Raw genomic sequence first — 16,418 nt, forward strand, 5'->3', positions numbered from 1 at the left:
GCGATGAAATGATAACGTTTTTTATGATTTCCTGCTTTTATACAACCTGACACCTTGAACACAGCCGTACAATATTTGAGCCACCGCGAGCATGACGTCAGGAAAATGGCCGCCGTGAGAATATGGTCTCGAAGCTTGTCTTCAACACTTTGAACTTAAGACAGGAGACACACTAAAACTTGACAAAATAAGCAATTTAAAGAAGGTCATTGAATCTTCAGACGCTTGAATCGGCCGTCTTCAGCCTTGCTCTTCATTTTATACACTTAACGATTCATTTATTAATTAACATAATCCATATCTAAAGCACTAATGTAAATAATAATTAGTTGCAGCCTATTTAGAAGCTGAATCATGCTTTTATTTCCATGAGGGGATTTGGCGAATCCGTAGTAATTACTGACCTCGGTGGTCAGACGGGCTGGAAAAGCTCCCGGCCGCTCCATTAAACACCCATCTATCCTCCAGTTTCCGCTCTCTCTCATCGCAGCCAGGTAACATCACACCTTTATCACACATCCTCTGCTAACACACACACGTACACCTTTCTCTACAGGAACATCACTGTTCAGCCCCACATGTCTTTCTCTCCCTCTCACACACACACACACACACACGGATTCTCTTGCAGGAATTACAACCTTTTCCTAATCACCATTCCAGACACACGGCCCTGGAATTGTACAAAGAAAGCTCCCTGAACACACACACTCTCTCACTCTTACACACACACAGCCTTGACCCCAGCATCATCCCCTCAGCTGCCCCCCTTGCACCTCCACTCCACTCATCTAGATCTCTCTCCGGCCGCTCTTTGGGCATGGATCACTTGTAAGGATTTGAGAAAAGACTTCGCTAAGCTGATTGCTAAAGGGGAGGGGGGCAAATTACCGTTGCACAACAGCGTAAAAACCCTTCTTGGGTCATGACTTGTCTTACGTAACAGATTGTGTGTATGTGTGTGTGTGTGTGTGTGTGTGTGTGTGTGTTCCCGAAATACCACTCCCCCCGCAGCCCCTACCCCTACGCCATTTACCCATTTTGCACTAATTGAGGGATCTTTTTTCGGAAGCTGTTATTGCAGCCATTTAATTATTTATTTTGACGGGAAGCAATCTGGTGGCTAGTGAAGAGATTGTGAATGTGTGTGTGAGTGAGAGAAAGTGAGAGAGGGAGGGAGAGAGGGACGGAGCAAGACTAGGTCAGTGTAGCTTTTTCTGGGTAAATGTGTGTGAGGGCAACGCTACTGTAAGCTAACCGTGCTGCATGTCTGTGGGGGCTTTGCATGTATGAAGAGCGTATAAGAAATGTATTGGTGTGTGTGTGTGTGTGTGTGTGTGTGTAGCATGTGTGCGCGCCTGTGTTGCATCTCAGAGTGCACGGCTCTCTGAGTGCAATGGGAGTGCACTAATGGACGCACACTTGAGCTGAAGTGTGCAGAGTGTAGCTGAAGTGCAGCCAAGTCTGGCTTCCAGTCCTGCTTGGAAGCCCTATAATCTACTCTCTACTATTCTAGCTCTCCTTTCTCTCCCTCTCCATTTTCCTCACTCCCCTCTCTATCTCCGTCTCTCTCTATCAATTTAATATTTTCATCCCCTCTTCATTGACAGAGCCAGCCGTCTCCCCCCGACCCCTGTGTCTCCCTATTAAATCTCTTCACCCTCGTTCTAAGAATGAAGACACACGGATCAGCGTCGTCGCTGGCTGGCCGTGGACTTCCCTTTCTGCCTCCCCTCCTTCCTTCCCCGCTGTGCAGTGAAGAGGATGAAATAAGGGGAGACGACATGTAACCACCAGTAGTCTTGACCTTTATCAAGCTCCGGCGCCTGAGGCAGGGTGAATGAGACATTAAGAAAATGACTGAGCATTATTAACCCCTGTTTACTTACACACGCACACACACACACGCACACACACCAACTGTCTGGTCTGAATAATGGCTCAGATGCCTGTTTCCTTGGCTGGCACCTTTTTCTGACAGTTAAGGATAAGCTACAGCCAAACGATAAAACTGGGAATAACACTTATGCATTCTGCGTCACGTCACTTTAGAAAGAAAAAGAATGCCGAGACCGGCCCGGCCTGCCAGCTCTGATTGTTTAACTGTGATTGATCCCTCGTTGAGCTCCAGCTTCCCAGCACTCCTGTGAATGCCAAGTCCTGTTGAGAATTGATGCTTCATTATAAACCAGCCGCGCAAGTTCTTCAAATGATGCATCGGCCTCGGAGAGAAAACTGGACCTGTGAGGGCCAGATGTCAACCCTGACGGCTGCAGTCCCAGCCAAGCTGCACTTCTAATGATAGATCATTTCCCTTTTCCTCTCCTCCACTTCTTCTTCTTCTTCCACTGGCTTTTCTCTTTTTTAGCCTGCGTGCACGTGTGCGCGATTGGCGCATGTGCATGTGTGGCCAGCCCTCGACTCCAGTCAATCAATGAGCAGAGACAATTCCCCGAGTGACATTTACGGAGAAGAAAGAGAGCCATTTATCACTTTAGTTTTGGGATAATAAAAGAATGACTGAATGAGCCAGTGTGTGTGTGTGTGTGTGTGTGTGTGTGTGTGTGAGGGTGAGAGCAGGCGAGAGAGAGAGAGCGAGCTAAAGATGAAAAGGGGATTTCAAAAGCACATGAAAGGAGCAGGAGAAATGAGCGAGGGAAGAGGGAAATGAGTGATAAAAAGGCTACTTTGTGGGGAGGACTGAGAGTGTGAAATAGAACAAGTGAGGAGAGAAGAGAAGGCCGTGAGTGACTGACAGTGAAAAAGAGAGCACGAGAAAGAAGGGTACGAAAAAGAAGGAAAAAAAAAGCCTGGGGTACGGAAAAGGAAAAAAAAAAGAGGAGGGGATAGAAAAAAAGGCTCTGGGCGCAGAGAGGAGACGAATGAGAAAAAAGGGGGGAAGAGACGAGAGATGAGGAAAAAAAAGAAAAGGGTCCAAGAGAAAGAGAGAGGAAGGGGGGAGCGGAGACAGCGAGGCAGACGTGCTGGGTTCATTCAGGGCTATGAGCAGACTCGGAGTTCAGACCTCACACGGTCAGCATACTAAACACCGGACCCAGTGTCCTGACCCAGATTCATGCCACTGACATACAAATCCAATCGGGGAGGGAAGAATTTTCTGCCCCCCCCCCTTCCATACCTCCCTGAAACACACAAAAACACCCCCCCCCCCCCAATCCCAGCTGGTCCCACAGTCACCTCATAACCCCGACAACCTCGCCCCAATCCTGTAACCTCCCCACACATATGCTGGCTCCCACACAGATTAGCTCACACATGGCTTGTTTTACACATACGAGCTCGGGCAGAACCGCACATGCGAGGAGATTTTTCTCTCCAAGGTCAGCTTCCTCTTTTCAGCTCAGGTGAGCAGGCATTACAGCTCAGTAGGGCGCCGCGCCGGGTTCCTGACCGGCAGCCTGCTACCCGAGGTGACCTCCAGAGCCCCATCCATCAGCTGCGGGCACATGGCTCAGCCGCAGCATATTCACCAGCCATTAGCATAACAAGCATCTTTCTTGAAACATAACTCTCGGGACTCTGGCCTCCTTCTTTTTTTTTTTCCCTATCCACCTGCTCCGATCAGTCAACGTTAACTACGTTTCCCTTTGTGAGGCGGCTCCCTCCATCACTTGCCGGGGACCGCCAAGCTCAGGTAAACTGATCGACGGCCCTTACACGCTCTCCTTTCCCCTCCCACAAAGCTCCGGCTCGTGACAGGAGGCTTTGATGGACAGGGCGGGAGACGAGCGAGGGACCCGGCACGTGGCTGCCAGGAAGGGTCCGGAGATGGAGCGTCGTGAAATACAGCGTTTAGCTTGGCATACATCATCTCTTTTCTCAGGGACAGACGTGGCAATATGCGTGCGGGTAAACACACACATTTACACACATGCACGTGCGCACGACCATCAATCCCCTTGCATACAGGAAGAGATATCCGACGAGGAGAAAAATTGAATTAGGAAATATGGGCGCCATGATTTGTGGGAAGCGAGTTTTGTGGCCGGGAGAGAAATACAGCTCGGAGCGCACTTCATCTTGTAGCGAGAGCAAAGAGGAAGAAGCATCTGTGTTGTTTATCTAAAGCCCCCATCTAGTTACAATGACTTGATTTGAAATATTCATATACATGTATGACAAGATCAGGCCCATTATGCTGCTCTCTCGGCGGGGCTTCACTGAATGGACTGAATGGAAACCCATCAGTCAGTGTAAATTATAAAGACAAGATGCATTACATAAGCCTATAGACGGGCATGAAGAGGAGTGTTATTGTAGCCCGATATCAATCATGGCAGCACACGTTCTACAGTGTCATCAGTATGATAATTTGCTATAGGCTATTTCAAGGATAAACCCGCCATTATAATATTTCACAACGCGTATAACCAAAGCAAAACACATTAGGGCGTTGTGTAGTGCGCATCATCATGGGGCATTATATGGCTGATGTTTCATATGGAGCTGTAAGTACACAAATGGTACTTCAATCACAATGAACCGTAAATCATATCACCTACAAGGACAGCAGCTAATGATCACTTTTATTATTCTTTTTATTTCCTTATGAATTGAGGTTATTATTATGTGGGGGGGGTTTTTTACAATAAAATGTCAGAAAGCTGTGATTATGGTGCCCTGAAAAGGCTCGTTTTTCTCCAAACAGCAGTCTAAAAATGTAAAAGCATTCGATTTATGAATGATAGCGAACCAAGACAAGATGAAAACTTCACACCTGACTGGAAGTCATCAGTTAGGAAACCGTTGATGATTACACTGATCAACTGATAGTAGGCCTGTCACGATAACTATGTTATTGACTTATTGTACATATCTTAACTCATCACACTTACCAATATGTGCACACGACCTCGATCATTAATGCTGTTCTCGCTATCGGCCGTTATGTTCATGGGATGTCAAAATAACTAGTGAGACTTTTGCTCCCCTGATAGGTCATTTTGAATGTGTGGTTTTATTTGATCTAATATGTTTTATTTATGAAGGATGCATTTACATTTTCTTAGCATTCCACTTCTAATGTCTGAATCAGGCTCGGCCCGCTATTAGATATTATTTAATATCACAATATTTGCCGCCACGTGCAACACTTTTCACAATGTCGAATATATCGAACAGCTGTGTGATTCTTTACATGCTCTGGCTGTTTTTCATTTATAATTCTAATTTATCAGAGTAATAGCCGGCCCTCTAGAATTAAGAGGGAAGGAAACCAGGCAGACTAGCTGTAATATTGTAGGCTATTCTTAACTAAAGTTCTACGTTAAGAGTTCTTTCTTCATTTATTTTGTTATTTAAAAGTGTTGTATGTGTTTCTGCAAAGGGAGAAGTAAATCAACCTCTCAGTCCTAATTAGTATTCATACTGTTTATACTCCTAATTAACATAAAAAGTGAAATACTATAATTACTTTTTATTAAAAAAAAATAAAACCTGAAACCTGAAGTCGATAATATCAAATATCGCGATAAGTAGGCAGGACAATATTGTGATACAAAATTTGGGATATAGCAACTTGCATTACTGCTTTTTATTATCATGTCAGTGACATAAAATTATGTTAAACATAGAAATAAAGTTGTGTCTCTGTTTGTTTATATTGTATATTGTATATATATATATATATGATAGACATGTTTGTTTATTGTTTATTGTCTCAATGTATGCACCTTATTTACCAAGACAAATTCCTCGTTGGTGTAAAACCCTTCCTGGCAATAAATCTGTTTCTGATTCTGATTCTGATTGGGATTGACAGGCCGTACTAAACCATTAATCTACTTGTTGTTTCAGCTCTGCAACCTACCAGATCCTCCCGCACGCTGCGTCCTTGTCGGCATAAAAATAACAAAACATTCCATAGTGTTGCCCAAACACTGCACGGTCTGCATCTAATCAGAAGTATATGAGGCACGTCTTCACGTACAAATAAAATCGCATGTTCATAGTATGTTACGGCTATTAAAGGTGTGCGCTAATGTGGCTAGCCCGAGGGCCGTCTCGCTGTGATAGGGGTGAGTACTGGAGACGGGGCAGAACAGAGTGGAGCGGAGCAGAGCAGGCCCTGTAGTGGTGGAGGAAAAGACAGAGAGAGTCGACCCAGCGTGACTACCGCCTGCCTGAGTGGAGCAGCCTGCCTGCAATTAAGGTGGAATCAGGGAGAAATCTGCGCTGCCTTGATAATGAGCCTCGTCTGAATTATTAACGAGAGCTGTTCCCCCGGGACCCGGGCTCCCACTGAGCCCATCAACCCCCCCCAACACACCCACACCCACATGCACACACACACACAGACACACACTCGTACACTGATGCAGGGGGAAAAAAAAAAGGGTTGCGAAACACACTCCACACACACACACACACACACACACAGTGACAATCACACATTATGCACAGCGACACAGATGAGCAACGAGCATGCTAGCTGCCACAAACGGAGACCAAAAAATTTTTCCAGCATCACCACCACCACCACCGAGAGGGCTAACACTTTTTATTCACACGCCGAAGTGGGTATCCGAAGCCATTTACAGCATTTGTAATACAAACAACATTTCTCCGGGACGAGATCATCCGCCGCTGCCATCAGATTGAGACTGACAGACTCTTCTCTGTATTAGAATAAGCTCCCTCCACATTACACATCGGCAGATATCTCACACATTAGAAGAACCCGTCTGATGTGTGAATCCTTGTCCATTCAGCTCACTCTGCCGATCAAGCATGTGTAATAACAACGGGCATCTTCTTAACCGCATGACATTGGGAAACAGCGCGCTGAGGTATTTCATTTTCTGAGCCAGTTATTAGATGATGAGTCATTTATTGCCTATTAGTCATTTTGGCAAGTATTTATGGTCATGAATGAAAAATGTTTTATTCTAAGAATGTATTCTGGGAGTAATACTACAATTAACTCGGCTGACAAAGATCTATAAGCCCTCCCTCTGTTCTCGTTCAGCAAATCCACTAAAACACAGCAGAGTGTGAGCAACTACATGAGGGTTTTATTAGGAGGAATACAAGTCACAGGGATACTGGTGTCAATAGGCTGTGGCTGGAGGGCAAATGAGGAGAAACGCAGTGAGTTTCACTCTGATTTTATTGAAATGTGCGTACGCCTAGAGCTCACTGTGTGTCCGGCACTGCTAGCATGACATACAGACCCCGTCAACAGAAAGAAGACCTCTTTCTGCCCCCAACTCCCACTCCTCGCAAACTTCATAACCAGTTCCCTTGAAATGAAAGGAGATGTGTTCTAATCACCCAGCACTGGTGCAACACTACAGGCTGCCCCCCCTTCAAATCTCCATGACATCAAACTCACACAGCCTCAGAGAAGCAAACGCACAACCACATTCTGTCCCTGCAGCTGTGAACAGTTTTGCCAAAAAATCCGCAGGCGTTTACCAAACAGTGCCACGCCTTCCGCGTGAGCCAATCGCCGCAAGTCAGACACATTTCAAAACAAATCAAGACAGCAACACAGCACCGCAAAAGAAGTCGCTTCCGCTCTCGGTCAGCCCCCCCACCCCCCACCAAAAAAAAAAAATGGTTCACCCCACCCAAGAACAGAGTGTTCCTCCATGGGTGGTTCGAGGAGGCACGAGTGTGTTGTGTGTTGTTTTTTTTTGTGCAAATGTGTGTGTGTGCATGAGCCAGAGGGAATAGTGGAAAACATCACCCTAAATAGTGCAATGGGAAAAAGAATGACAATTTCTCCATGCTTCACAATGCGTCTTCAGTTTAGGGGGGAAAGAATGAACCGAAAGGAGCATTTAATATTCTGAGAAATGCCACCAAACGGCTGTGGAATAAAAAAGATAAAGTGAAGACGCAGAGCCATGGGTAATAGGTTTGGTCTGAAATGCTTCAACAGCTGAGGTTCAGTTCAGCTGAGAAGAACATCCAAATTAGTTCAACCCCGTCGAATTGGGAACTTGACGGTCTCATCCCCTCTTGTGCTGTGCTCCATAAGACCCAGTAGCTGAGAAGGAGTCGAGCTGGGGGAAAATCCAGCATTGTTATCCTATTATCTCTGAGATAATGTGAGATATGAGATTTTTCTCTTTGATAAGAGGGCGGCACACTGCTTAAGGCAAGGTCTCGATCAGGAGACTGCTAGAGCCTCAAAATCCTGACGCCACCGCTCCCTTGAGAAACCCTCCTCACCTCAATTGGCCCTCGTGCCAAAACCCACTAAGACAGAAAACAATGTATAGAATGTCTATTAGATGGATGGATCGAAAAGAGAAAGGCAGGGAGATTAAAGAGGCGATAGCACGGGTGTCTGCTAGATGGAGTGATAAAGAGAGAGCGAAGTAATATTAAAGGCAAAAATGATATTGTTTTTCATATTACTGTCTGCTGATTGCTGTCTCCCATATTTGAATGCGTGCCCATGCTTTGGTAATTTGCATGTACATTAATCATTTTCAGTGAGAAATGAACTGCCACGGCTGCCTGCAGGCTGCGGAGGGAAAAAGGCAGCGAGAGCGAGGCTTCTTGGCATCAGATACCCGACTCAACCTGAATATACTGCCTGAACCCAACCTGGCTCCGGCTTGCAGGAGCCGAGGGGAGATGTAAGGTGCTCATAATCCAGTGCCATAAATCTGTCCAGCATGCATCATATGCTCTCATTTTCTGAGTGTGCAAGTGTGTGTGCGCATGTGTGTCTGTCGCACTCTCAAATTACTCTGCTCCCCTGAGCCAAGACGGAGGATAAAATATGAATCAGCTGAAGTCTAGGATAGTTTCCAGTCTCTCCAGCCTCCCCCAACCATCGTTCGAGCGACGTGAGCGTGCAACCCGGCGGTGCCCAGGAAAGTTTCGAGTCCCTCCACTTTGTGCTAAGCTTCTGTCAAACACACTCTCTGCTGCACATTTGACATTCATATCCCTCATGTTTGACAAGTGTCTCTCCACTGCAGCTGCTGGAGCCCGTGCATAGTGACAGGATTACGAGAGTCTGTCTGTCTCCTTACCTATAAATCAATTAGATAAAGTGATATGATCCAGCGCCGTTATAAATACTACTGCCTGTGGAGACAGGGGTTATGTGCTTTTTTACAGGAGATAAGACTACACTCAGAGACATCTTCCTTTCTCTCTTCATTTCCTCACTTGTGGTTCGTCTTTCCCTCTCCCTCTCTCTCTCTCTTTCTCTCTCTCTGCAGTCGCTGTCACATCTCCCTCTTTTTTTTTTTGGAGCTTTCTTTCCCATCTGATTTCTGCCAATAAAGGAAAGCCCCGTGACCTTTTGCCCTGCTGGCCCCCGCGCAGCCCTGCTACCTAAAGACACTTTATAAATAACAGTCTAGTCGCTTAGGATTAAAGTGTCTGAGTGACTGCCTGGCACCCTCGTCGACCTGCGGCGCAATCCCCTGGCATCCGACTGCCCCGGGCGCCGGGGGAAAAAAAAAGAAGCCCTGCACTGTAAGCACATGCGGGGAGAAGTACGTGTTGGACACTGAGGCGGGCACAAACAGAGGAGCTCCACACACACAAGATACAGCGTGACGGTATCTTGAAGGCACATTTCTATCTAAACGCACTAAAAGCAGTGCTGTATGATGGATTTTTTCGTATCCCATAACAACCCATGCTGACATATACAATAAAGCGAGACCCCCGCCGGCACGACAACGGCATTATCTAACCCCTTGAAGTTAATGAACTTCTGGGCGCCTACAGGGCAATCCCGACACCAAGTTCCCTTTAAAACCCCACCATTAGAGGCATTATGAAGTCAGGAGGCGAGACTACGCACCATTCTCTGCAGTGACACGCTGTCAGACCAATCACCGGGCCTAAACACACACGCCTATAGAAGCAGACAGCCCCTCCCCCCTGCACTAGCCCCCACAAAGACACACACAGCACTAGCAGCCCCCTTGACGCTTTGTTGCAATTGACATGTGCTTCTCCCACGCATAAATGCAGCATGCACCCGTGGATGCTGGCGCTCAGATATAATTAGCCATAAAGACATAAAACACAATCACATATATACACACCAACAAACATAAAGGGCTCCAGAACGGAATCAGTCTCTTAAGTTTAGTTCAGCACCCTGCAGGTTTCTGTGTTGGATCAGATTAGCTCCACTGGAAAATAAAGGCCACTAATTGTGAGGATGCCGCTTATCTATAAAAACAGTAGCGACGAGCACCCTAGTGGAAAGCGTAATCGGTTCACAAGTCAGCGATTCTGCGTAACCTCCCTTTAGTAAGGAGGTGATTAGGGAGCCATGACCTCGAAATACTGCCGCCTTTCCTAGAAGTCAGAAGCCATTAGGTATTTATAGGAGCTTAATGGCACTGTCTCTGTGTATTGGCTGTCTAGTGCCCATCATCAAGCCAGCGTCACATCTCTTTCCAATAGCAGTCATGGCAACATCATTTACAATACACAGTCTGCCGTTGGAGATCTTTTTTTTTTTCCAGGAACCGCGGCGTACGCTCCGGTTCGACGAACTGTCCCAAGAGCCTTTGCCTTTAGTTGGTCGTCCACCCACCACCACCAACCCAAAACCTCCCGTCCGCCCGCTCCCCTCCCCTCCCCTACCTCTCAAACTGTCACGCTATAACACTTAATTTCATATTATTTCATCAGCAGCAATTCTTTTATCTCCCCCCCCCCCACCTCCCGTCACAACAGACAAAAGCCGACCGTTTTGCATCAAATGCTCTGCTCGTGCGCGATTGCTGTTGATTGAGATGAAAATGCAGTGGATGATACAAGTAGTGTTTTCCAAATGCTGCTGTCAGATATAATTGCCTGATATGATTGTTAAATTACATGTATGAGGGTGCACCTGTTTGGAGTCCCAGTGAGTGAGGGGGAGGGAGGTGGAGGGGGGTTGGCATGATTCCGGACTGGATCTGACCGTGTGACTTCACATGAACCTCGTCAGACTTGTTGTTGAAAGCCGACTTCACGTGCAATCTTCCTCTTCATCTTGATGGGGTTTTTTTTTTTAAAGGTGTCCACACTGGACCTGACTTCCGTTAATGAAATAACTTGCGTGTAAATTTCGTGCCGTGCGGTGTCCAATATCTGCTCACGACTGTATGCAAAAACAAAAGAGATTTATGGACCTGCTGTCACAACTCAAAACAAACAAAAAAAACATATTCCACATGGATTCATAATGTATTCACAACCACGCAGATTCAAATTGCTCTCTCTCACTTGACGAGCCAAGTTCATTTGAAAAAGTTGAACCGATTTACACAGGTGGGCAGCTGCATGCAGGCTTATTTGTTTTGTTTCCGGGTGACAGTATTTCAATCCGCTCTTTGTCCGGTTCCTGTAAACTACACGTGACTCCTAAGTGTATGTTTACATCCACCATCCTGTCTCTGACCAAGAAACCAGGTCAGCCCTGTTACTGACATCATGGCTGCCTGCCTTTAAATGACTTATCTAATGCCCCGTCATTACCTGCAATGGGCCCCATGTCTCGCCTGTGGCCTTAAATAGCACCAGGACCTCAGACTGCCGCTGTCGACCTCCCCTAATTTGCAGTTTCATAAATAGCAGGGACTAAGACTGGGACTTTGTGCTAAACATAAAGAGGCCCTGCGGTCGAAGGCTCCTGGTGCAAGTGGAGGCCAAATGAAGCAGAGCCTACCTGGAGACACACCTTAGCCGGGTTCAGTTTAATGGGCCAGGCTTAAGGTGTCAGTCATGTGCTTGTGATTAAGGTTGAGGCCAACTGAGGAGACATGGGGGGGTGACAGAGTTTGAGGTTGCGCAACAGCAAACACAACAAGTTTTAACCACATACGGATTCCAAAAGATGTATGAAGAACAGGAACGTGTTGCATTTGGACACGTGCCATTATTTTGAGACTCTAATTGAATCTGATTGCATGGAGGGCATGCCTATAGCTCCGAGTGACTCAAAATCATGTGATCCTGCCAACTCCATAATTCTTCCTGTAAGTATTTAATTGGATATATTCAGCAGTGAGCATAAACTGGGTCTGTTCAATAATGGGTTTAAGTTGGAGAAAAGGGTAAGGCTGGCCAACGTGAAGTCACCTGTAAGCCCGCTGCTTCGGTGAAAAACAGATATCCTTCCTACAGACCCAGATATGACAGGAGGAGCAGCCTTCCAGCAAAAAAAAAAAAAAAAAAAGGTTCTGGTGACTGACACTGCACCCACAAAGAGCCTCCGTGCTGTGCAGCACTCTGCCCTCCTCCTCGCACATCGCCATGGTAATGATGCAAACTATACCATGTACAGTTCTCAAGGTCTCGGCTCTGCGACGGGTGCACCATGAGGGCACGCACTGCCGCTGCCCTTGCTAATCTCCCCTGCCCCTCTCTCGCCGCCCTCAGATGGCCGTAATGAATAGAAAACAAGATGAGGCTGGGAGCGGAGGGGCTGATAATACGGGCAGATGTCCAGGAGGTTACTCTAGGCTCTCAGCCAGGCGGGCAGCGGTGGCGGACTTGTGGTCAGTTGCGAACAGCCCTCTGAATATTTACACTGTGGACAGCTGACCTGTGGTCTCCTACAAGTGTCCCTCTGTTGATTCTCAGATGTGTTTCTGGGGTGATAAGCGGGCGAGAGAGAGAGAGAAAAGTGTACTGGCGTGAAAATTTCACTGCCACGTTTTTATGCACAGCGGACGTGGAGGTGAATGAGGAGCCCACTGTGGCTACTGGTGACAGGATTTTTTTTATTTTTTTTTTAATGCACTACTGCCGCGAGGTGGGATGAGCAAACAGCACGAGTGACTCCACTCCAGTCCATTACATTCTGCCATCAATGATCTATTAGAATGACTGACGGCAGTAATGAACTAAGACAAGATAACGCATGGCACCATTCATGCGTAACCGACACGGAATCCCTCAGTGACATGTGTATGGCACGAGGGCTGGAGAAAATAATCAGAAAGGGGCTTAGTGGAGAAAGAATAATACTCAATATTATCACTTGACAGTTTGTGATTAACACGTCATCGTGCCGGCCGGTGTGTTTTATTCCTTACCTTCCAGCCAGCTGAGCTATTACTGTCGCCCTTATCCTTGAAATAGGGCACATAGCGGACCATCCAGTCGTATATCTGTGACAGCGTGAGTCTCTTTTCTGGGGTGCTCTCAATGGCGCGGGTAATGAGATCCGCGTAGGACTGGTTCCCCCACGCGTTCCGCCGCGAGGACTTGGCTTTGCGCAGCGGTCCGGTCACATCGAGCGCCGCGCCAGCCAGGCATGGGTGCGTCGCGCCTGTGGGTGCCGGGGCGCCGGCTGGATGCTTCAGCTCTCCCGGCGTTCCGCCCACGAGCCCCGCTCTGCAAGCCGGGACGTCCTCCGGTTCCACCTTGATGTTGGCCAGCGGAAGACCCCCGCTGACCTCGTGTCCGACGGGGAAATCCTCCGGGCAAGGCAGCGGCCAGGTGCAGGAGCGAGGCCGGCTCTGCGGCTCGAAATCCGAATCAACCTGATGAGCGTCCAATTCGTCGTCCTCCATCATCAACATTTACCCTTCAGTTGAAGAACGTGGGGGAATCGAATGAAGAGCGAGCGAGGGAGGGGAAATACCTCCACGATCCCCGCGTCCCGCTGTCTCCAACGAAAAATTCACGTGAAATTCACGCTGAAATTTCGCCTCGTAATACCGCTATTACGCTCACAGTCCGAATCAATACGAGGCAAATCAGCGGAGTAGAAGGATCATGATGGGGTCGCAAAGCAAAAAAATTAAAATTAAAAAAATCACAGCCTCGCGTGTAGAGATAAGAGAAGTAATAAAAGTAATAATAATTTTTCGTCCATTTTACCTGAAGTGGAAAAGAAAAGAAAAAAACCAACAGCTTCTCATTCAACAGTCCACATCACCTGAAGACGGTCCGTCTAGAACGCGTGTCGGCGCCAGTCATGAGGGCTTTCTCTTTTTCTTTCAAATTCCAGTTGCAGCAACAGATGATATTTCAGATAAGGAGCATATCTGCAAAGCAGGTCGTCGATAAATCCTCCAGAAGACAACGGGAAGAATGAGGAAAAGAGAGAGGGGGTGTGTGTGTGTGTGAAGGGGGGGGGGGGGGGGGGGGGGGGAGAGAGAGAGAGAGAGAGAAAAAAAAATCACCAGGGCTGTGTAGAGAGCATCCAGTGAGGCGATAATGCGTGATTACCGTGAATTATTAAATCTTCCAGTCTGCGCGGATTAAGCTGGCAGCGGCACATTCAAGTCCATTCAGCCTGAACAGCACCCAACTGTCTGCAATTATAATGAAGAGGCGTGCGCATGTGACGAATCGATAAATTCCCAGTCTGAGAAAATATAAAGGGAGGTGGGGAGGGAGGGGGGGGAGAGAAAATATAAATATATATAGTCCGGCAATCAAAAATTTCGTATCCACTTGTCAGGTTGATGAAACTGGCTTTTTATCACTCCTCCTCTCGCTCCACTCGATCCCCCCTTTCTCGCCTTCTCTCACTCTCTCAGATCCCACACATGTTCTCATTTGCTTACAACTCGTTCCGTCGATGTGAACCGAGGATGACGCGCCGGCGCTGTAGTGGAGATGCTGCCAATTGGAGTGCGCTCACGAAATCAATAGCCTACTCTCCGAACATGATTACAGCGAAATCCCGAACTCTCTCTCTCTCTCTCTCTCGTTCGCTCGCTCTCTCTCTCTGTCTGTCTTCTCTCATGCTCTTCCTTTCTCTCTCTCTCTCTCTCTCTTTCTCTCTCTCTCTATCCAGCGTCTCGCGTATGAACGGAGGGAGCGCAAACCCAAATTCTTAATCAAAACTCTGCATAATGATCTCTCTGGCGGAGCGTCACACGGCGCTTTTGTGCGCCAGCCTCCACGTCCAGCCGCGACGAAACAAGACAGAGTGAGAACTACATAGAGGGGGGAAATTCCTGCACAGTTCATACAAGGGTTTTTTTGTTTGTTGTTGTTGTTGTCTTTTAAAAATACACTGTCTGACCCGTCTTTGTGCGTCTGTGCGCAGCGTCCAAAAACGCCCTCCAGGGAGGAAACTCTCGGCGCGCAGGAGGGTTTCACCTCTCTTGCTGATTATTCTCGGGCTATACCTCAGTGAGTGTAATTTTCTATGCCGATTAGACAGATTTAGTTCAGATTAAGAGAGATTAGGTAACCCTAGATTTTTAATCCGGGAGGAGGGAGGTGAAATGGGGCTTTTTCGGAGGTCAGAATGGGAAAATCATTTCTGCTCCACGCTCCAACCAAAGTGAAGAGACTTTAAAAAAAAAATAAAAAAAAAGGGAAAAAAAGGAAAAACATATTAAATCGCATTTTCCGAGGCTGAACGCCAAAGACACGCTGCTCTGACACACTCAGCTCTGGTCAGACCCGTGTGCGTAATTCTGCTACACTGACCGAGTGGGGGGATCCCGCCCCCTCCATCCCTCCATCCTACCACCCCCTCCTGGAATCTGACAGCAGGGCGGGCACACTGTCACAGGTGCTCCATCCCCATTGGCTTTTTTATTTCCCATCAGAAATAAGCAACTATTAGCTGTTGTTTTTAAGGCAAAAGATTACAAAAAAAATGGGATGCTGTCCTCACACTGTACCTCACCTCCCCATCTTTATCCACCACCCAAAGATTTGCTGAGCTCACGAGTGATTTTACAGCAAGACTCTGCTTCACATTTTTATGCACATTCACACCTGTTATGCTGATGGTTGCTGTGGGGACAATATTACTTATTCATGGACTTTCACAGGCAGTCCTGCTTCTACATACTCGCTCACACACAGAGACAAACTCACAGGAGCAGGAACAGGCAGGCAGCTCCAATTTCTGATAATATTCGGAAGTCTGACAGCCGTTCCGTGCGAGCGTTTTTAACCGCCCATGGGTAATCACTATGACCTATGAGAGCACGTTTGTATGAATGCATTGCAGGCAGAAATATTCAACAGCTGAATAATAAACGGTCTCCTAACACAGAGGCGTGCATTCTCTGAGACCCAAAAACTCAGAAAACCTAATACAAGAGGATTCCACCCGACATATTTTACAGTGACGCATGCCTGTGAGCACCAAAACAAGCACCTGTGCAGCAAGGTGGCTGTCTGAGCCTTCCCCCCACCCCACCTGCCTTCTTCATACAGAGTGTGCATGGAAGGGAGGCTGTACTTATAAGTTGCACAACGTTGCCACACATAGCGTGTGCTCAGACATGACTAATGTTGAGAAATTTGTGTCAAAAATAGCACCCCTTGAAATGCAGGATGGATGCGTCATCGTGTGTCATGGGATGACTGAGCATCAGTGGGATCAGATGGTTAAAATGCCACGTTCCCAATAGTTTGTGTGGGACTGCAATCTCTGCCGCACCCATGCAAGCGATTAATGGGGAGTTATTTGTTATTTGTTATTAGCTTTTTGGTCA

General features: G+C 47.2%; 1 protein-coding gene across 1 annotated transcript in view; it reads right to left on the reverse strand.

Annotated features, from left to right (window-relative positions):
• Positions 1 to 14,855, reverse strand: part of LOC115567848 (forkhead box protein O3-like) — a 35,310-nt gene extending 20,455 nt beyond the window's left edge. The window contains exons 1-2 of the mRNA XM_030394703.1: positions 14,520 to 14,855; positions 13,038 to 14,317 (exon numbers count right to left, since the gene is read on the reverse strand). Coding sequence (XP_030250563.1) covers positions 13,038 to 13,526 — 489 coding nt within the window. The 5' untranslated portion in view covers positions 13,527 to 14,317; positions 14,520 to 14,855. The remainder of the gene's footprint in view (positions 1 to 13,037; positions 14,318 to 14,519) is intronic.
• Positions 14,856 to 16,418: the final 1,563 nt, after the last annotated feature.

This window comes from Sparus aurata, chromosome 17 (assembly GCF_900880675.1).
Source record: "Sparus aurata chromosome 17, fSpaAur1.1, whole genome shotgun sequence".
Classification (NCBI taxonomy): Eukaryota; Metazoa; Chordata; class Actinopteri; order Spariformes; family Sparidae; genus Sparus; species Sparus aurata.